Below are 22,437 nucleotides of genomic sequence, written 5' to 3'. Positions count from 1 at the left end.
ATGTAGCTAGCTCACACTCCTTTTGAGCTGCTTTCCTGCATTACTAGCTGCCTGTTACTTGCCATGCGCCCTATTTACATCTGGGCAAGTTGCTGACATGGGTGGGTGGAAGCATTGAAAATCTGGCGGTAGGTGCAGTATTGGTGATACAGGTGCTATGAGGGAATCTGAAGGCATCGTAGAGACCTGGTACCTCGATTTTTTGACCCCTCACTTATCAGCCATGATATAAAGACAGATCTTTGTATGGATGCAAAAACTTTGTTTAGTCCTTTTGCTTTCTGCCAATTATTGATCCATACAAAGATCTTATGACTGATAAGTGAGGAGTCAAAAAATCCAGGTACCAGGTCTCTATGGTGCGTTCAGATTTTAACAGAGGACTTTATGTATTTGTAAAGTGAATATTAACCATGACAGCTATATGAAACATTCAAGTTAGATATAATATTTTTCAATACTAGTTGCTGGGGAAGGATAGAAATGGCGGAGCTGGCATAACCGGAATTTGTTCAAACATTTAACTAAGAAACAGAGATTACAGTTTTACATCATAGTTTAAGAATTGAAATAAACATTGTTTTTGTTCCATGCATTATTTGTACAACTGAATGGTCCTTTGACTGGGTAAAACAACTCGCCAACCAATTTATCTAGCTTGCAGATTTCTATCCTATGACAAATTTGAAGTGGGTAGTAGTTTACAAAAGCTTAATGCTTTGAAAATGTTTAAAATTAGTTTTAGAGTTGATTCTTAAAAAGAGAATAAATCAATAATCAATTTTAAATAATATTCATAGATCAGAGCATTAAGAAATGAACATAATAACAGATAAGAGTATTAATTAACGAATCCACAAACAGGAGGGGAAAACAACCCAGCTATGAAAAAGACAAACATTTTAGTGGTCATATTAGATTCTTGTCTAACTTCTAGGCTTATTCATCTTAGATTAACATATGTTTTTAGAAACAGTTTTAAACAGCCTTTTCAATCTGATCCTAACCATATTTATTAAGAAATATGCCCATTCTAGTGTCTCTGCTTGGAAATATTTGAAACAGTGCAGTTAGAATAGTACACAATCGTATCGTATGCCCCAATTTCACAATATATTTATATTTAACTAGCTCATTTTAAATATATGTATAATATATAGGGCTTGTGAAATACTGGTTCTGGGGGTATTTTGTCTCAATGATGTACATTTAGTACTGAAATAAATGCTTCTAGTTGACTACAATTCTTTGCTAATGTTGTCAGGGAAACACAGCCTCTACTTATTACTCATTGTCTCTGAGAACAGTGATGATATTTATACTGCTGTTTTTGGAGGTTTACTGGCAGCTAGTTACTAAGAACATAAGAACATAAGAGAAGCTATGATGGATCAGGCTAGTGGCCCATCCAGTCCAGTGTTACACAGTGGCCAAACCCCAGGTGCCATCAGGAATTTCACCAGTAGGGCTAGATTTTTAGAATTCCATGGGAATAATAACCTAGACCATCAAATGCTGGGATATGCAAACTAAGTATTAGAACAGGGCACATTTCCATCTATGAATTGGAGAGAGCAGAAACCAAAGCAAGACAGAGTGGTAATTAATATTTTGAGCTCACCTTCACCTGAACTAGCATAGTGTGCTGGTGTAGTACTTCTTCCACCTTGGCCTAGAAAGGCAATCTCTGTCAAACAGCATGTCTTCCAGGATACAACAGAAGTGAAGATCTCCAAATGTCCATTGAGCTCATATCTCTATGATAGAATTGTGGGTCCAGGTGAGCTCCAGTTTATTCCTTCAGGTTTTTATCCCTTTCTCCAATCCTCTTAGGAGGAAGTTCAAACTCATCTACCTGGATATAGGTTTATGGCCAATCATCAACTATCCTGAGATTGACCAGTTAGGGGATAGGGCAGTCTTTAGCATGAGAGGTGGGTTATTGCCTGGATGGTTTCTTTGTTTTTACAATGGCAGCAGAGAAGTTCTTCTTACTGGCTATGTTCAGCTGCTTTGAAACCTGGCACTGTGTAATGACAATGATGGGTTGAAGAGCAGAATGATAAAGGCTGTATAATGTATGTGTGCATGAAACTGCTTGTTTCCTTTCAGATTGGGATGTCTTGAGTTCATACAAGTTCACACAAAAGAAAAGTTTAAAATAACATTTCTTTTTTTATTTTTATACCATGCCTCCTTGCATGTGGGATCAGGGCAGTTTTTCCAACAATAATAAAATCACAGTCTAAAACACAATTTAAAAACCAGTCCCCTTCCCCAATCTGCCCAAATATCCTCCACTGACTACTTGGAGATAGTATAACTTGTGGTATAAATGGGGGGACAGGAGTCAAGGAGGTGCAGACCTGTCTATTTACAGTTTACCATGGACTGAGCCATATGCCTGGTGGAAGAGTGCCGTTTTGCAAGCCTTGTGGAACTTTGACAGGTCCACCAGGGGCCGAATTTCAACTGGCAACTTGTTCCACCAGGTTGGAGCCCTGGCAAACCTCTTTAGGGCCAGGGATTACCAAAAGATTGGTGTTGGCAAAGCACAGTGCTCTCTAGAGAACATATTGGTGCAGACAGTCCCTCAGATACATAGGAATCAGATGGTGTAGGGTTCCTTCAGAACTCCACTGGCAGCCAGTGCAGCTGTTGGAGGGCAGGTTGGATATGTACCCTCCATGGAGTCCCCATAAGGACCCGCACAGCTGCATTCTGTACCAACTGAAATTTCCAGATCAGGCCAAGCCAATGGGAGCCCCTCATAGTTACAGTAATCCATCTTGCAGGTGACCATTTCTTGGATCACTGTGGTTAGGTCTCCCAGGGCTAGATAGGGTGTTAGTAGGTTCACCTGGCAAGCTGTTTTAATGACCTGCACCTTCATTGATAAGGAGGCATCAAAGTTTATCCCCAAGCTCTTGATTGTGCATGAAACTATTAGTTGCACTCTATTCATGCAGAAGAGGCACACTTCTTGTTCTGGTCCTTTCTTCCCCAGCCCCCTCTTTGTGACGGGTTGAGTTTCAGGCGGCTCTGACGGAGGTGCCCAGCCACAGCTTCGAGACAACTGGCACACAAATCTGGGGATGACAATTAAAACTTCAAACCATTATATCAGATTCCCGTTCAACATTCCATAACTAAGTAGTTTAATCAAACCATGTGGTTTTTTTTTTTTTTTTGTAATATCTGGCTTGTATCCAAAGGTGCCCTTGCATGACCAAAAGTCTTAACAGAATCTTTTGGGTAACATGGTCCTACGGCAGAAAGTGGAAGATGGAAAACTTTCATTGTATGGTTTCACTTGCTGGTTTTAGATCCAATACTTTATGATTGCAAGGGAACTTTTACAAACATGTTTGAAGCCAGTAAAATAATAATAACATCCTTTTCACAAGAATCACTTCAAGCAAATGATAGATTCAAGTGGGTAGCTGTGTTGGGCTGTAGCAGCACAACAAAAATTGAGTCCAGTAGCACTTTTATGACCAGGAAATATTTATTCAAGGCGTGAACTTTCAAGTGCATGTACTCTTCCTCAGACTAAATGGAGGATCATAAGCATACAGATATAAGGCAAAATTAAATTGTGGCAAATTAGTAAACCATTTCATAATATCCAAATTAAACCGTATTATGCCATATGATAATTCTTTGCTAAAACAGCTAATCAGTCCTTTTGAATTCAGTTGTAGTTTACAAATTGAGAAATAAAACTGTCCATTTTAGTAATTAATGGTAGACACTTTCCTAGTTGTGAAAAGAAATAATTAAAACAGACTATTAAACAAATTAAATATCTGTAAACAGAATTTTAAGCTAATTAATAAAAGTATGGTTCAAATTAGGGGTATGCAAAAAAAACCCAGTATTTTTCTGGTTCAGGTATATTTAATCCCCAAAATATGGATATTTGTAGATATTCTTGGTATTTGAATTTGTTAAATATTCCTATTTTTCTTTTTGTCCCATTATATCCTAGGGGGAAAATTGTTGTCAATAGTCCCCATTGGGTATAATGGATAATCAAACTAGGAGTATCTGGAGCTCCAGAGGGGCTGTTTTTTTGAGGTAGAGGCACCAAATTTGCAGCCTACTGCTAGTGCCTTTGCCTACCCCAAGTTTCAAAAAGACTGGTGCCCCCATCCTTTATTGATTCCAGTGGAAGAGAAAGAGGTGTTTAAAGGGAACGTGGTTCCTTTAAATGCCTTCTGCAAGTAGCTCATTCACTCCAAAGGCATTTAAAGGGCTCACAATCCCTTTAAGCCAGTGTACTATAATAGTTAATAGGCTTCTAATCTGGAGAGCCAGGTTAGATTCCCCACTCCTCCACATGCAGCCAACCTTGGCAAGTCACAGTCCTGTTAGAGCTGTTCTTGCAGTGCAGTTCTGTCAGAACTCTCTCAACCCCACCTACTTCACAGGGGAAAGTGGTCTAAAGTTGCTTTGAGACTCCTTGAGTAATGAAAAGCAGAACCAATTCTTCTAAATGCCTTGTTCTTAAAGTCTATATGGTTTTATTTGAAATTCATATCTGACTTTTGAACTTCAGCCTGACAGGATGACGTCCCCAAGATGAGATAAGAAAACGTTGGGAGTTACAGCACGTTCTCCTAACTGGGAGAGCTTGGTGTCTGGCAGGCAGTACCCAGGGCAGGCCAGTCTTGAGGTGTGAAAATGCCATGAATAGTGCATGTGAGTGGCTGACTCGTTTGCTCACACAAGTGTCTTGGCTCAGCTTTGTTCTGTTTGTGTTCCGCTGCAAGCCTTATGTAGTGGTTAAGAGCAGCAGCTTCTAACCTGACGAGTCGAGTTTAATTCCCCACTCCTCCACATGCAGCCAGCTGCTTGACCTTGAGCTAGTTACAGTCCTTTTAGAGCTGTTGTCACAGAGAAGTTCTATCAGAACTCTCTCAGCCCCACCTACCTGACAGGGTGTCTGTTGTGGGGAGAGGAAGGGAAGGTGATTGTAGGCAGCTTTGAGACTCCTTCAGGTAGTGAAAGCAGGGTATTAAAAAAACAACTTTTCTTCTGCAATTGGCCAACTAGCACTTGTCTGTTGTTAATTATTTATTAATTGTATTTCTATACCGCTGCTCTCAGCATTTGCCAGCTCGTGGCGGTTCACAACATATCATAAAAACAACAATAAAACATCCTTAGTTAAAAGTTCCCCTAAAGGACTAACAACATTTAAACAATAATAATGATTAAATGGCGGTACAAATTTATAGAAATTCCCTCCAACATTCCTAATAGTTGGCGACATTACTTCCACTGGTACCAGATGCCTTTGGAGTCCAGCCCTGGATTATTAAAGGAGGGGTACACTACATTCCCGAACCGTTGTGAAATTCTTAATTAGCTCTTTTTGACTTTTTCTTGAATTTTAAAACTCTTTTTTATTATTTTACTGTCTTGTAACATTGTTAATAGGTTTTCGTTGATTCAATGAGTATTGTATAATTTACTTTTTAATGCAAACATGCACCATCTGATTGTTTTTTGCCCAGCATTAATGATAGAAATATACACAATTTGTATACAAATCATATTGTAGAGAATTAGCTCTTAGTTGGTGTTGTAAATATAACTTGTGCAGTTTGATAAAAGGAAAAGAAAGGGATCCACTGGAAATATTTAATTGGTAATTACATTTGCAGCTAAACAAAAACTTGTTTTGTTGTTAAACTGTAGGTTATGTCAAAGGGTCATGGAACTTTCATCCTCTCCCAGAAACCTTTTTTATTTTGTGTTCTCTTCAGCTAGCTTCATCTATTGAGAGAACCACTTTGAGTTTTAAAAAAGCTTCCTGAAATTTCTTTGTGACTGAAACTCATTGTAAGTCAATCTAGTCTTCTCCATGCAAGCCAACTGCTCCTTAATGGAGCTATTCAACTTGGTGAAAAGGACTCATGCTTTAAGGAGACAGCTAGCTAGCCGATCAAGTGCCAAATTGATTTAACTTTGCTCAACTGTAAAAGAATTTGCAAAAAGACACTGTTGGCTAATGTTGGCATAAAATTCCAGCTGTCTGAAAACTGTTCTAAACTGTACAGTTATAATCATTTGCAGTATACTATTTTGTTGTGTGTTTTAAAGTGTTTTTTAAACTAATCATTCATTTTCTTTCACTAACTGTTCCTGTACTGAAGTTAACAAATTATAGAATCATAGAATAATAGAGTTTGAAGGGACATCCTAGGTCATCTAGTCTAACCCCCTGCACAATGCAGGATACTCACATCCCAGTCTTTCATCCACTGTAACCTGCCATGGCTATCCAGCCACTGATTAAAAATTTCTAAAGATGGAGAACCCACCACTTCCCAAGGAAGCCTGTTCCACTGAGAAACTGCTCTAATTGTCAGGAACGTCTTCCGTAAGTTTAGACGGAATTTCTTTTTGAATTAATTTCATCCCATTGGTTCTGGTCTGTCCCTCCGGGGCAAGAGAGAACAACTTGGCTCCATCCTCTGCATGACAGCCTTTTAAATACTTGATGGTTATCAAATCCCTTCTTAGTCGTCTCTTCTCCAGACTAAACAGACTAAGCTCCCCCAGTCTTTCTTCATATGTCTTGGTCTCCAAACCCCATACCATCTTCGTTGCCCTCCTCTGGACACGCTCCAGTTTGTCTACATCCCTCTTCAACTGTGGTGCCCAAAACTGAACACAGTACTCCAAGTGAGGCCGAACCAGAGCTGAGTACAGCGATACCATCACCTCCTGTGATCTGAACACGATACTCCGTTTATATTTTAGCCAGGACATATTCCCACTTTTACATACTGCTAAATTCTACTAGGAGTGCAGTGATGCTTGTGTTGTTGAAATCACAAGGACTCTAAACAGGTCTTAAGCATGTCTACAGTTCTTGTGCATTCTACTCACAGACACTATGTCTGCTTGGTCTGTCAGCATAAACAGTCCTTCTCTTCCCTTAAATTTTTGTATAAGCAAAAGGCCATCTCATCCCCTGCTTTCAGTTCATGGGATAGAGGTGACAGGTCATTGAGTGATGCTACCAAGTGTTCCAGAACACAAGATATCTGGCAGTGTATTTCAGTATCTACTGTATTTGCCGGCGTATAAGACGACCACCCAACATTTCCACTCAAAATATAGAGTTTGTTATATACCCAGCCCGCCCCTGCATCTCCCTGTGACTGGCACTAGTGCGCATGTGCGAGCTCTGTGTAGACAAGGGGCGGGCCAGAGTGCCACTGCTTCCCGCCGAGCAGAAGAGGCCAGTCACGCCGAAAAGGCTGGCACCCCTGTCTTGCTGCTGATGCTCACCGCAGCCACGCTGATGACCCGCCGTGGCAGTGCTGGTTACCGCACGATACTGGATGGTATGTAGAATGAAGGGGGGTGGGCATTGGGAGGCCACTATGGGCACCAGGCGGGCATTGGGACGCCATTATGGGCACCGGGCGAGCATCGGGAGGCCACTATGGGCAGCTATGTCTACCCCAACTGGTGCACTCGGTGTATAGGATGACCCCCCCACTTGGAGGCATGTTTTTCAGGGGGGGAAAGTAGTCTTATACGCCAGCAAATACAGTAGTCACTATGTTCCCCAGGTCCAGACACAGAAGATAAAAAAAAGAAAGGAGGCAAAGAGGGATGATATTGTGGTGTTCCAAGGGGCTGCTATTGGGTCAGTGAAGGATGCAGAAATGATTCATAAAGTAATGAAACAGGAGATAAGGATGATCCCGCAGCTGGTGGCGAATGTTGAGTCTCCTAGCTATATCTTCTAATGAACTATTCCTGCCAGTGTGGTTAAAGTGTAGAATTAGGATCTGGGAAACGCAAGTTCAGATTCCCACTATGCAGTGGAAGCTTGCAGGGTGATCTTGGCCATTCACACACTCTTAGCCTAACCTATCTCATACATTTGTTGCATGGATAAAATGGAGGAGAGGAGAATGATGTAAGTTGCACTGGGTCTCCATTGGGAAAAAATGGACAGACCAGGAGATTGTTTTATTTATTACTAGTAATCAAGCCTGCTGTAAGAAAAATACAGCGGGCGCTAGGTAAGGGAGCCCCCGGCAGTCGCGCTGTGTGCAATTGCTGGGGGCTCCCCTGGCCGGCGGCCTGACACGTCAGGCCGCCGGCAAGGAAGCAACTGCGAGCTGCGCTCCGCTTCGCGCCTGCCGATTGGCCCGGCCGATGGTCTGTCCGGAGGAAGGGGCCAATCGGCACCCTTCCTCATCCCGGACAGAGCCCGCCCTAACTCCTCCCACTAAGCCCTTACGGCTTTATTTAGTCCGCGGTGCCCGCGCCGCCGCAGGCTGTGTTAAGATAGGCCTTCGAAGGGCAGCGGGCCAGCTGCGGGTCGGGCCAAGCAGGGAGGGAAATCCTCTCCCAGCGGGTGTGCTCCTCGGGCAGCGTGGATTCACTGGGGAAGGGTTCATGTGGTGGCTGGGAGGTGGAGGACTACCGCCAGAGGGAGGGGGCTTGAGGGGCTCTTGGTGCATTGCAGACGTGGCATGAGCCCTTTGCGGGCCAACCTGGGCTGGGTGAGAAGCGCAGCCGCCAGGAGGGGGCTTTCCCTCCCCACTTGGGCATCGCAGACCAAGGAGGGAGGGAAAGCTCCCCCACCTGCCGCCAGCCATGGTCCTTGGGTGCTGCGGGTTGGCCCGCGAAGATCTCTCGCCGCGTCTCTGACGTGGTAAGAGCCCTTAGCAGGCCAAGTGGCAGCGGAAAGGCCCTCCCGCCAGGCACTGACCTCTGGAGGCGGCAGTTGGTCAGCGCTGGCAGTTGATGGCCGGGCTGACCGTCGGGAAAGGGGGCGAGCTGGTGAAGTGCCCTCCTGGCCGGGAAGGAACGTTCTGGCCAGGAGGCTGGGTGAGCAGCTTGCAGTCGGTTCCTGGAGGCAGGCGCTTTAGTGGCCAGGTGAATCCGGACGGGCTGGACCAGGTGTTCCGGTGTCCGGGACTGGCCGGACACCACCCGGACAGGGCTGGCCAGATGCCCGGACAGGGTTGCTCAGATGGCTCTTTCATAATTATAAAGAGCAACTTATGGTACGGATAGGTTAATGGTAACAGAAAACCAAGTGATTTGTTTTTTTATGGTATTTTATTTGGATCATGGTCATATGGGGTCCCAAGTGGAATCGTTGTCTGGGGACCCGTGGGAGATCTCAGCAGCCCTGGGGTCAGCAGTCTATCAACTGGGACATACTGCATCATTGCTTTTACATGTGCCCAGACTGAGAGGCTGGCACAAGAGGTTACCAGCTTCATGTACTTATGATCAGAAGTTATTGCCATTCCTTCTTTATAATCTGGCAGAGCTGCCTCTGTGGCCAGCACTATCTGGTCTCTTCTTGATAGGTTGACACTGAATTTGACTGGGCATTCGAACCAAGAGGGTTGCCTACCTATATGACCTCCTTTTTGAATACGATCATCATCAAATACTTTCATGTACTTAAATGAAATACTTTCATTGACAACAAAGCAGACAACAAACACAAAATCATAAAATCACAGTTACGTTTTTTGCATGTCTAGAAGACTGCTCTCTGATGAACAGGTAAAACCCTGAACAGACATGCAGGTGGCTACATACCGAAAACCCCTTATCAAATGGTAGAACTCAAAAGGACAAAGGTAGTGTAGAAGATTTATTGGGGCCAAAGTACTATAATAATTCAGTTGACAGCATTTTAAGCTGTAATTGAAAGTAAGGTTAGATCATTCTGTAAGAACTGATACTGTGTGTCTTGTTCCCAGCATTAGCTGCTTGGTCTGACACTTTTTCTTTAATAGTAGCTTTTTGCAGGCTAGAATCATAATCCTTGAGAATTGATCTTTGCTTATTAAAAATGATCTAATGAATATGCCATTGTCTTAAGGACTAGCTGAAATACTACTTGCTAACTCTGGGACTGCCAGTAAAATTCTGAAGCATGCTACACTTGGACCTTGATTTAAAATCTGTTCTCTGCTACACATTTCCTGGGTGGCCTTGAACAGGTTGCTGCATGCCATTATCTATTCATCTGTAAAATAAAAATATTAATGACCTACCTCATAGACTTCATTCTTATGTCTTGCTTGTATTTTTTCCAAAGATTGGTTGGAAGAGAAGTGCTTGCACAGAACTCAAAACTTTATAGCAATTGTAGATTGTGCAGGAGTACTGATCCTTTTTGCTCTTTCCTAGAGTTCCTCTGAAGTTCAATTAAATATAGGTTTTTTTGTGCCTCTTGTTCTGTCTGTCCCCCCCCCCCTAAAAAAATTAGTGGTAATTGAGGCATGTATTAGCATCCAAGATGATTACACTGAAAGCTTGTGTGGATGTCTTCCGTGTCCACTGTCATGTGTGAGAAATAAGTATTTCTATATGCATACAATGAGCCTCTTGTGGCGCAGAGTGGTAAGACAGCCGTCTGAAAGCTTTGCCCATGAGGCTGGGAGTTCGATCCCAGCAGCCGGCTCAAAGTTGACTCAGCCTTCCATCCTTCCGAGGTCGGTAAAATGAGTACCCAGCTTGCTGGGGGGTAAACGGTAATGACTGGGGAAGGCACTGGCAAACCACCCCGTATTGAGTCTGCCATGAAAACGCTAGAGGGCGTCACCCCAAGGGTCAGACATGACTCGGTGCTTGCACAGGGAATACCTTTACCTTTAACTTATATGCATACAGGCTTACATGTTTAGGTTTAATTTATCTGTGAAAATGATATTATTCCACTATAGTACTAAAGGCTATGTATACTTTTAATCTGTCTGAATTAGATAAGGATTTTAGTATTTTTTTTAGCCTAAAGCTTATTTTACATGAATCTGTAAATGAATGAATGAATGAATGAATGAATGAATGAATGAATGAATGAATAAATAAATAAATAAATAAATAAATAAATAAATAGGATTCCCAACAATGGCTGCTTTGATCCAACTCATGGTTGTATCCTCAAACTATAGAACTGAATATACATTCAAACTGAATATACATCCAAACAGTATTATTTTCTTATACACACCCACACCTTAAAGAGCACTCAGTCCCAGTTTATGCAAGTAGATTGCATTTTCAAGAAAATATATCATAACAATTGGATTCTATCAACCAGCTGGCATTCAGAGAATGGTCTATAAACCATTCTTTTGCAAAAATGTTTTTGTTATGTAGCGAGTTGGGGCAATTTCTTTTGAAACATCAGTCTATTAGCAAAGAATGAATATGCATTCTCTACTCGGTCTATGTCAGATTCCTGGGCAGCACAGGGATCTGTCAAAGTAATTGATGGACTGAGAAATGTCGAACAGGTTAACAAAATTTGAAGAAAATAAATACATTCACTGATTACCTAAGTATGTTACCATTAATTAATTTTCAGACAAAAGTCTGGCCAGTCTTTTTAGCAAGATGAAAAATCATTGTTAGGGTCCCCTAGTTTATTACTTTATGGTCTTAAACAATAATTTCTTTAATTATATACAAATCCCACCCAGTGTCCAATTGCTTAGGTGCATCTCTGAAATCCCTAGGAATTTGACATAGATAGGTCAGGGCTATAAAATTCACTCTTGCCAACAGTTGCTTTTTAATCTGTATCAGCCTAATCCACAGCCAATCATTGTGTTCTGGAAAATAAAACCCACAGTTTCTTGAAACATCAAGATAGATTTTGCAGAAGTCTGCTTCTCAGTTCCTTCAAGGTATGGTACAGTTTATGAAAGTCAGCCCTCTGCTGTTGGACACACCCATCTACTACGTGACATTTTAGATACCGATTTAAATGTGTTCACCAGACTGTATTATATGCTTCTTTAGCCTGGCACCTCAAATGTGTAATATTAGGGATCAGGCAGATATTCATTGGCAGCTTCATAAGAAGAAGAAAACTAGTTTTTAATACCCTGCTATTCATTCCTAAATAAATTCAAAAGGAGTTTTTATTTTTTTAATGGTAATAATTTAAAAAATGGAAAAAATCATGCATCTGCTTCTAAAATTTATATGTGATTATAGATAGATGCATGTGGGTAGCTATATTGATCTGAAGCAGCAGAACAGAGTTGGAGCCCAGTAGCACCTTTAAAACACAGTTTTATTCAAAGTATAAACTTTTGTGCGCAAGCACGTGACTTCAGATAACACATGTGATTAATTCATCCAGACATAAGTGGCTTTCATAAAAAGTTTGTCTGGGAGATTATTACAGTTAAAACATATAATGTTTTACATGTTCTAAGAACTTCATATATATGTTACCTTAGTTATAGTAATTTAAGATATCAGATTAATATTTACTATATAAAGAAGCTAGGCATCAGAAACCCTAATATTGGCAGTACTGGAATCCATCCATCCATCCATCCATCCATTACATTTCTATCCTACCACTTTCTGCAGACTTATGGTGGGTTGCATAAAACAGATAAAATCCCCAATAAAACAAACATAAGAATGTGGCATAGTCCCCATCTATTCTCCCCCATCTTCAACCAATCACCACAGAGTGGGGGCTCACATGATGCTGCAGCATTGGCCAGAGGAGGGACCCCAGTTGTTCCTGACCCCGGCCTCAGCCAGGCAGAAGAGCTCCGTTTTGCAGACTCTGCAAAATATATCACATATATCTTTTTTTTAAAATCTGTTGTGCTGAAGGCCTTACTAAAGTGGCATATTATCTGTATATTAAATCATATCTTTTAATATCAATCTTGGAATAGGTAGCAAGATCAGTGTGCACACGGTCGCACAGGAAACATTCCTGTATTAGATTCTCGTGTGTACATCATTTGTCAGTGCGGCCTGTAGAATCAGGTTCATTACATTATTGATAAGTATAAAAATTCAACAAAATCCAGATATTTGCTGAGTAACAAGGATATATGAAATTGAAATATTTGTTATTAAAATAGAATTTTCATAGAACATTACTAGTTAAAGTTGATTTGTGTCATTGCTTTATCTGTTGTATACACATAATTTGTTTCCTAGATGTACACACCTCTTTCATTTTTCACATTTGTGTTACCAGTTATACATAACCCAAACAATAACAGACTATTAGTACACCAGAGTAGTTATATAAACTTTATTATGGCTCATTGTAAAGACTGTTTATAGAGGAGAATTCTTCAATTTCATAGATTGGTCAGAGTGAAGTCAGAAAATGTGATGGCCTGCTGCTGTTTTAAATATACAAACAATAGTCAAGGCTAACCTGCCTTAGTTGGAGATAATCAGTCTCCTTTTCTGGAACTTGGGACTGCAGAGCAAGTCTCTCTATTGATAACATAACCAAATTTACTCCGAGTTTGGACCAGTGAACTCACAGCATCACACAATAAAGCAAAATAAGCTTTAATAGAATGAAAATAAAGAAAAAGATTTTAAAACAATATAGTTGCAGTCAAAATATAGTTACAGTGAATATGTATGATTCCAGTGATATGCTCAAGCACACAAAAATAATAAAGTTAACTTCCTAAATACACTTACTGAGTAGGGTTTCTGCAGTCAAGGTCTTAATTTCTTAAAGCTTCAGTCCAAAATAAGCTGCAAAATCTATAATAGATATTGAAATAAGAATAAAGCCTAGCAAGATAGATCAGGGGCAGTCAACCTGTGGTCCTCCGGATGTCCATGGACTACAAATCCCTTGAGCCCCTGCCAGCATTTGCTGGCAGGGGCTCATGGGAATTGTAGTCCATGAACATCTGGAGGACCACTGGTTGAGTACCCCTGAGATAGATGACTATATTATGTAGAAAACTTGGACTAAGGATCTCCTGACTGTTTTCAACCAATTACCATGCTGTCTCCAAGGAGTCATCTAGAACAGTGGTCCCCAACCTTTCTGAGGCTGGGGACCGGCAGGGCATCGAGCCACGCCCGTGCATCGGGCCGCGTCCGCGCATTGCACATGCGTGAATGCGCCATGCGCATGCGCAATACGCGGGCGCGGCCCGCACAGGCGCAGCCCGGCCCTGATTCCCTCTCTCCGCCCTCCCGCAGTAAGAAGCTTCCTGGGCCGCAAGCTTGCGGCCTGGGAAGTTTTTTACTGCGGGGGGGGCGGGGAGAGGTAGCCGCGGCCCGGCGCCATGGCCTTCGCGGCCCGGCACCGGGCTGCGGCCCGCAGGTTGGGGATCACTGATCTAGAAAACGAGCAAACTCCTATTTGTATCCAGATGAAATCAGTAAGCTAATTAGTGGGACTGATGGATAACCATAGTTGGTCTGGGGGGGGGGGCAGGGTTTACCAACACCTGTTGTTGGCTGTACAGGGCAGAGAGAAAAAAACTAGGGTGTTCTCTGCTCCCTAGAAGAACATTTTGGGCTACAGCAGGTTGAGAGAGGCAAGGAAGATGCATCCTCTTCCTTTTGACAGAAAATTGCACTAGGATTTAACCCAATATTTTAAAGCAGGGGTAGTCAACCTGTGGTCCTCCAGATGTTCATGGACTACAATTCCCATGAGTTTGCTGGCAGGGGCTCATGTGAATTGTAGTCCATGAAGATCTGGAGGACCACAGGTTGATTACCCCTGTTTTAAAGCACAGTACTTGATCACAGTACTCTTGTGGCGCAGAGTGGTAAGGCAGCCGCCTGAAAGCTTTGCTCATGAGGTTGGGAGTTCGATCCCAGCAGCCGGCTCAAGGTTGACTCAGCCTTCCATCCTTCCGAGTTCGGTAAAATGAGTACCCAGCTTGCTGCTGGGGGGTAAACGGTAATGACTGGGGAAGGCACTGGCAAACCACCCCGTATTGAGTCTGCCATGAAAACGCTAGAGGGCGTCACCCCAAGGGTCAGACATGACTCGGTGCTTGCACAGGGGATACCTTTACCTTTACCTTTACTTGATCAATACAAATTTGATCATTTTTAGCAGCAACAGTATGCATCAATTTGCAGCCATTTATAAGTGAAACACAATAACTAACTCCTGTAATAGATTATGTACCAATAGTGGTTTATAGTTGTTCAGCAAAGGGTTTCTAGTAATACATCCTAGCATATCGTGTTATAAACAGTAACAAAGGTTAATGTGGTCTGCAAGACTAAACTCTTGTGAATGCTACATTTTAAAATGGCACTTATGTCTGATAAATTGAAAACATAATTGTTAAGCCTTTTATAATGGACTCTATTCTGTGCTGTTTTTTTCAGCATATTGTCTTCAATTCATAAATGGACTTGATTGGAATCTATTGGGTTGTTTTCTCATTAGTATCCATGAATAATCTAAACTGCAACATTCACTACTGGATAGACATTTCTGCTTGGAAGTCTCTTGAATTAATTAGTGAATGACTATTAAGATTTTACCAATTCAATTGTAAAGATTTTTTTGTTATTCTTTAAAAGTTGTGATGCATTTGACCTGCTGAATGCACTTATTATAATTCAATAGACAGGATTTTGAAAGTCTGAAAGGAGGCTTGAAAGTAAGTTTTATCTGATTAAAATATTGTATCAGTTTATTCCAAATACATATTTAATGACTGGAGAAATTATACTGTACTTAAACACTGACCAAAACTGATACCTGCCTCTTGTTGTTTTTTTTCAGAAAAGACCATGGGGTGCATTAAAAGTAAGGAAGATAAAAGTCCTGCTATGAAATATCGAACTGAGAATACACCAGAACCCACTGCCCCCCATGTCAGCCATTATGGATCAGATTCAGTTCAAGCAAGCCAGTCACCTTCAATAAAGGGATCATCAGTTAATTTTAACAGCCATTCTGTGACACCTTTTGGCGGGCCATCTGGTATGACGCCTTTTGGAGGAGCATCTTCCTCATTTTCATCTGTGCCATGTCCATATCCTGGTGGTTTAATAGGTGAGCTTCATTTCAAATAAAAATGTTACTTAATTTGTTAATGACTTTGTACTTCAAATCTTGTAATGACAGGAAAAAATGATTGAGAGCATGTTTTGAAAATAGAATATCTAGTGTTGCTTTTCAAATAACGATGAAGAAAAAAGTGGACTGTACCCAGAAATGTGTCACAAGTCAAAAAGGGAAGTGGTAAGACATTTATTTTACAAAGTACCTACTTGTTTTGCCATGTAGGCTTTGTCAGGGGAAATCAGAACATTCACCTGGTACTGTAACTATCCACAGCAAATCACCTGGCATTTTTCTCTTTTGCTTTTCAAATAACAAAAATTATTTACAATTTATTTACAATTAGGGAAATTCATTATCAGCAAATATATAACTTTAGTACATTCTAATTGGTTTGTCTGTAAAAATGTTTTTACAAATGCACAACTTAACTATTTCATATGCAATTTCAAAATTTTAAATATTGGGGGCAGGCAGAAGAATTCATAGAATAATAGAGTTGGAAGGTACCTCCTGGGTCATCTAGTCCAACCCCCTGCACCATGCAGAACCCTATTGCACATCCACTGTAACTTGCCATCCCCTTGAACCTTCACAGAATCAGAATCAGACTCTGTCCCTTCTCCCCTGAAATTAGTCCAGGAAAGCCCAACCCCATCAGATCTCAGAAGCTAAGCAGGGCCAACCTTGGCTAGTATTTGGATGAGAGGCCTTCAGGGATTTGGATTGTAATTCCTCCAAGGAACACTAGAGATCATGATATGGCGTCCGGAAATGGTAAACCACCTCCTAATGTCTCTTGCCTGGCTGTCAGACAATACTCAGATCTCCCAGCTACACTACACTACCATGCCACATTATCAATAATAAGAGTAGTAGTTCCAGATGGAGATAGTGGTAGGGTGGATGGGAGCCACCTCAGTGTAGCATGCTGAGTTCTGTTGGAAAGGAGGGGTGGAATCTGACTGCTTTCAGCAGAACAACGCTTGGTTAGGAGCACTGTCTTCTAATCTAATGGGCCAAGTTTGATTCCCTGCTCCTCCAAATGCAGCCAGCTGGGTGACCTCAGGCTCACCACAGCACTAATAAAGCTTTTCTGACTGAGCATTAATCTCAGGGTTCTCTCAGCCCCACCTACCTCACAGGGTGTTTGTTGTGGGGAGAAGAAAGGGAAGGTAATTGTAAGCTGATTTGAGACTCCTTTGGGTAGAGAAAAGTGGCATATAAGAGCCAACACTTCTTCTTCATCATCATTATCATCATCATCATCAGTATTTTTCATCATACCCAGTACAGAAGATGCCAAAAGTGTGATTCAGAGAACCATCAGTTTCAAGGTGGAAATAGTGTTGATTTTTCCCTTTTGTCCAAGGAGACCATGGTTCTAGGACCTTCTAAAATTGTCCATGAAGAAGCTCTGGCATCTTCTGGTCTCTTCAATGGGAATATCTTACATCCTCAATGTTTGGAGGTTGAGTGGTCACAGCGCAATGTAATGAGTTCTTTATATTGATTGTTCTGTTGTATAAATGTTGATGTTGATTGGAGCTACTTTTACCGCTTCTGAACAATGGGTTCAGAGAGAGAGAAGCCCCTCCTACTAGGAATCACATAAAGATCAGCAACCTTGCCCCTCTAGAAGGAAGATTCACAATAAGTGAGACAAACCTTCCGTTTACTAGAAAAATACAGAGGGAGATTGTCTAATCCTTCTCCCTGAAAATAAAATCTCTAGTGGATTCCAGAATAACTAAGGAATGTTCAATGTTCCCAGAAGGTTTGGCACATATGTGCTCCAAGATATACTAATTAGCTGAAAATAGGACATTTTTGTATACAGCTGTCAGCATTTACACACAATGATGCCCCCATTCCAGCACAGAGAAAACAAAGCCAGTAAGGATTTGGACATTCCATTAACATACCTCCACGGAACAGTCTGCCATCAGGTATTTGCATTCTCTGTCTGTGAGATATGTATGTGTTTAAATAGTTACAGCAGTGGTTCTCAACTTTTCTCATGTTGTGGTGACCCCCAACCATAAAATTATGCAAGTGTTGTTTCACATAAATGAAGCCCAAACTGACCAATGGCGTGAAGATGCATTGTTCTTGATTGTATATAAACTGGTGGGCGCCTTCAGGAGGAGTGGCAACAGTGGTGGCGCCCCCCCCTCCCTGGCCAAGCTGCTCGCCCTGCCACGACCCCTGTGAAAGGGTCATTCGACCCCCAAAGGGGTCCTGACCCCCAGGTTGAGCACCACTGGGTTACAGCATATGCATTTTTGTGGAACTTAATACATATTTTCAGTGTTTCTCATTGAACATAAACTTTTTTCTTTTAGTGATGTCATTCATTTGAAGGTATAACTGATGTTTTATAGCATAGCTACAGGCATAAAAATGTGTTCATTTCCTAAAATTTATTTATTGGATTTGTATCCTGCCACTCTCGACCGGTTCTTGATGAGTTGCAGAACAATCCAGACAATAAAACCCCATAAAATACCCATGAAAACCCCAATAATTACATTTATAACAACCCAAGATGGCAAATCAACCCAAAACAACCCTCCTAACAGGAAGGCCCTTACAAGGGCGGCATGGGGGAAAACCAAACTTTCTGGCGCAAAGTACCAAGGGGGACCCCTAACCTTTGTTCTAACTCTGGCCCCGATCATAAACTGGTGAAAGAGCTCTGTTTTACAGGCCCTACGGAAAGCTGAAAGCTCTCCAAGGTCCTGCAGCTCCTCCGGGAGTTCATTCCCATCAAGTTGGGGCCAGGACCAAAAAGACCCTGGCCCTAGTCGAAGCCAGGTAACGCTTCCTGGGGCATGAATGACCAATAAGTTAGTACCTGCTGAGCATCGATCCCTTCATGGGACGTAGGGCAAAAGGCAGTCCATCAGATATGCAGGTCTCAGACCGCGAAGGGTCTTAAAGGTCAACACCAAGACCTCAAACCTAATCCTGGCTACAACTGGTAACCAATGCAACTGCCTCAGCACAGGCTGGATATGGACCCTCCAAGATGTTCCTGTGACGAACCTAGCATAGTGATCCCCAAACTGGGCCTTGGACCACATGTGGTCCTTCGACTAATTGGAGGTGGGCCCCGAAGGACGCCTTCTCCCCCCCCCCCCGGCCCTTTACAACACACTTCGGGTGTCATTGTCTCCCATTCAATGACTATTCCAGAAAGACGAAAACACTGCAGGAGCTCTAAGAAGCCTATTTGGATGAACAGAGAACTTCAAGAGGAACTAAGAAAGAAAAGGAAAATGTTCAGGAAATGGAGGGAAGGACAGAGCTCTAAAGAAGAGTACCTACAGGTTACTAGGCACTGTAGATCAATCATCAGAAAGGCCAAAGCTGAGAGTGAGCTAAGATTGGCCAGGGAAGCCCATTGTAACAAGAAAAGATTTTTCAGTTATGTGAGGAGCAAACGTAAAGTCAAGGAGGCAATAGGCCCAGTGTTGGGTGCAGATGGACAAACTCTAACGAAAGATGCAGAGAAAGCAGAAAGGCTTAGTGCCTATTTTACATCAGTTTTTTCCCACAGGTCAAAGTGTTTAGGCACATATAGAGATGGCTGTAGCCAAAGGATAGTGTCTGGGTGGCAGGTTAACATGGATAGAGAGGTTGTCGAGAGGCATTTAGCTGCACTGGATGAGTTCAAATCCCCTGGTCCAGATGAAATGCACCCGAGAGTACTCAAAGAACTTTCCAGAGAACTTGCACAGCCCTTGTCCATCATCTTCGGAACCTCTTTAAGGACTGGAGATGTCCCGGAGGACTGGAAAAGAGCAAACGTTATTCCGATCTTCAAAAAAGGGAGGAAGGATGACCCAGGAAACTACAGACCAGTGAGTCTGACCTCTGTTGTGGGGAAGATAATGGAGCAGATATTAAAGGGAGCAATCTGCAAACATCTGGAGGACAATTTGGTGATCCAAGGAAGTCAGCATGGATTTGTCTCCAACAGGTCCTGCCAGACCAACCTAGTTTCCTTTTTTGACCAAGTAACAGGTTTGCTGGATCGGGGAAATTCGGTTGATGTCATTTACTTGGATTTTAGTAAAGCTTTTGACAAGGTTCCCCATGATGTTCTGATGGATAAGTTGAAGGACTGCAATCTGGATTTTCAGATAGTCAGGTGGATAGGGAATTGGTTGGAGAACCGCACTCAAAGAGTTGTTGTCAATGGTGTTTCATCAGACTGGAGAGAGGTGAGTAGCGGGGTACCTCAGGGCTCGGTGCTCGGCCCGGTACTTTTTAACATATTTATTAATGATCTAGATGAGGGGGTGGAGGGACTACTCATCAAGTTTGCAGATGACACCAAATTGGGAGGACTGGCAAATACTCCAGAAGATAGAGACAGAGTTCAACGAGATCTGAACACAATGGAAAAATGGGCAAATGAGAACAAGATGCAATTTAATAAAGATAAGTGTAAAGTTCTGCATCTGGGTCAGAAAAATGAAAAGCATGCCTACTGGATGGGGGATACGCTTCTAGGTAGCACTGTGTGTGAACGTGACCTTGGGGTACTTGTGGATTGTAAACTAAACATGAGCAGGCAGTGTGATGCAGCAGTAAAAAAGGCAAATGCCATTTTGGGCTGTATCAACAGAGGCATCACATCAAAATCACAAGATGTCATAGTCCCATTGTATACGGCACTGGTCAGACCACACCTGGAGTACTGTGTGCAGTTCTGGAGGCCTCACTTCAAGAAGGACGTAGATAAAATTGAAAGGGTACAGAGGAGAGCGACGAAGATGATCTGGGGCCAAGGGACCAAGCCCTATGAAGATAGGTTGAGGGACTTGGGAATGTTCAGCCTGGAGAAAAGGAGGTTGAGAGGGGACATGATAGCCTTCTTTAAGTATTTGAAAGGTTGTCACTTGGAGGAGGGCAGGATGCTGTTTCTGCTGGCTGCAGAGGAGAGGACACGCAGTAATGGGTTTAAACTTCAAGTACAACGATATAGGCTAGATATCAGGAAAAAGTTTTTCACAGTCAGAGTAGTTCAGCAGTGGAATAGGCTGCCTAAGGAGGTGGTGAGCTCCCCCTCACTGGAAGTCTTCAAGCAAAGGTTGGATACACACTTTTCTTGGATGCTTTAGGATGCTCTGGGCTGATCCTGCGTTGAGCAGGGGGTTGGACTAGATGGCCTGTATGGCCCCTTCCAACTCTATGATTCTATGATCACTCCCAGATGGGACTATCTCGTTGCAGAGAAACAAGCTCAGGGTTCCCATTGATTTGTCATTGTCATGAGTTAAAATTTCCGTGAAAATAAAATGTTCCTTATGTTCATTGTTGTAGCGTGTCTGTATCTTATTTTGAAGGGATGTTTAAACATTACCATAGCGATCAGAGAGTGTTAGGGCAGTGGTTGAGAGTAGAGGAGTAAACTACCCCCCACCGGGCCTCAGTAAAAGGCGTTGAGTGGTCCCCGGTGATAAAAAGGTTGGGGACCACTGCCCTAGCAGCTACATTCTACACCAGCTGTAATTTCCGGATCAGGGCCAATGGCAGGCCTGCGTAGAGCGAGTTACAGGAATCAATTCTGGAGATGACAGTTGCATGGATTACTGTGGCTAGGTGTTCAGGGGAAAGACAGGACACTTGTAGTTGTGCCTGGCAAAGATGAAAAAAGGCCTGGCCAGCTACCTTCTCAACCTGTGCCTCCATAGATAGGGAGGCATCCAAGGTCACCCCCAAATTCCTGGCTTGAGGCGCTATGTAAATTGCATCCCTCCCAGGTGGGGCTAACACACTGCCTCATCCGACCCGTTCCTCCCCAGCCACAGGACCTCCATCTTGGAGGGGTCTTAACATCTTGGAGGGGTTGAGTTTCAGGAGACCCTATTCAAGCCACCCAGCATATCTGCAGCATAGATTGAACTTCAGAATATTACTAACATGCATAAACTGCCTTCCTAAACAGGATTAGGATTACACCCTTCTAAACCCACTGACTTCAAAGGACTGCAAATGGTATAACTCAGCTTATGAGTGCACTGATATTCTTGCACTGATTTTCTTGCAGAAAAATTGAGAAGAGTTGGTTTGTTTCTCCAGGATTTTGTTTTGTTTTGGTTTTGGCGGTTTACAGCAATCATCTTCTGCTGAACTGATGTTTCTAGTTTGAACTCTTTCCTAAAATGAATTGAGTTAGTTTTATAGCCAAAGATGGACCTTCTGCATTATGTGCAATATTTAAAAATGTTTGTCTGGCAACTCTTATGCTGAAACAGTGAATTTTATAGTGACCACCTGTAGCAAAATCAATTAATACGTGTGTTAGAATCCATTTTTACACACACAGCACTATTGCTTTTATGCATCATAACTAAAAGTTATAATTTACATTGTTTTTCTTTTGCAGCAGTTGGGATGGGAGGGAAGGGGGAGGGAAACTAAATAATTGCTGAGATCCAAAGAGCTACTACTGTCACTGCCATGGCATGCTAAAAGCTCAAATGGATTTTTCCTTTGAAAGCCAGATCCATAGCTAGATCTCATGTTTTAACATATTTTTGTGAACCATACTGTTGCATCAAACAGTTTTTGATTACTATTGT

The 22,437-nt window shown here is 42.3% G+C and overlaps 1 protein-coding gene across 1 annotated transcript in view; it reads left to right on the top strand.

The window, feature by feature from the left end:
- YES1 (YES proto-oncogene 1, Src family tyrosine kinase) overlaps positions 1–22,437 on the top strand; it is a 50,071-nt gene that overhangs the window by 5,708 nt on the left and 21,926 nt on the right. Inside the window, exon 2 of the mRNA XM_077352655.1 lies at positions 15,560–15,832. Coding sequence (XP_077208770.1) covers positions 15,568–15,832 — 265 coding nt within the window. The 5' untranslated portion in view covers positions 15,560–15,567. The remainder of the gene's footprint in view (positions 1–15,559; positions 15,833–22,437) is intronic.

The sequence above is a fragment of the Paroedura picta genome, chromosome 9 (genome assembly GCF_049243985.1).
Source record: "Paroedura picta isolate Pp20150507F chromosome 9, Ppicta_v3.0, whole genome shotgun sequence".
In the NCBI taxonomy this organism is placed as follows: Eukaryota; Metazoa; Chordata; class Lepidosauria; order Squamata; family Gekkonidae; genus Paroedura; species Paroedura picta.
This window is presented reverse-complemented; position numbering and strand designations above follow the sequence as displayed.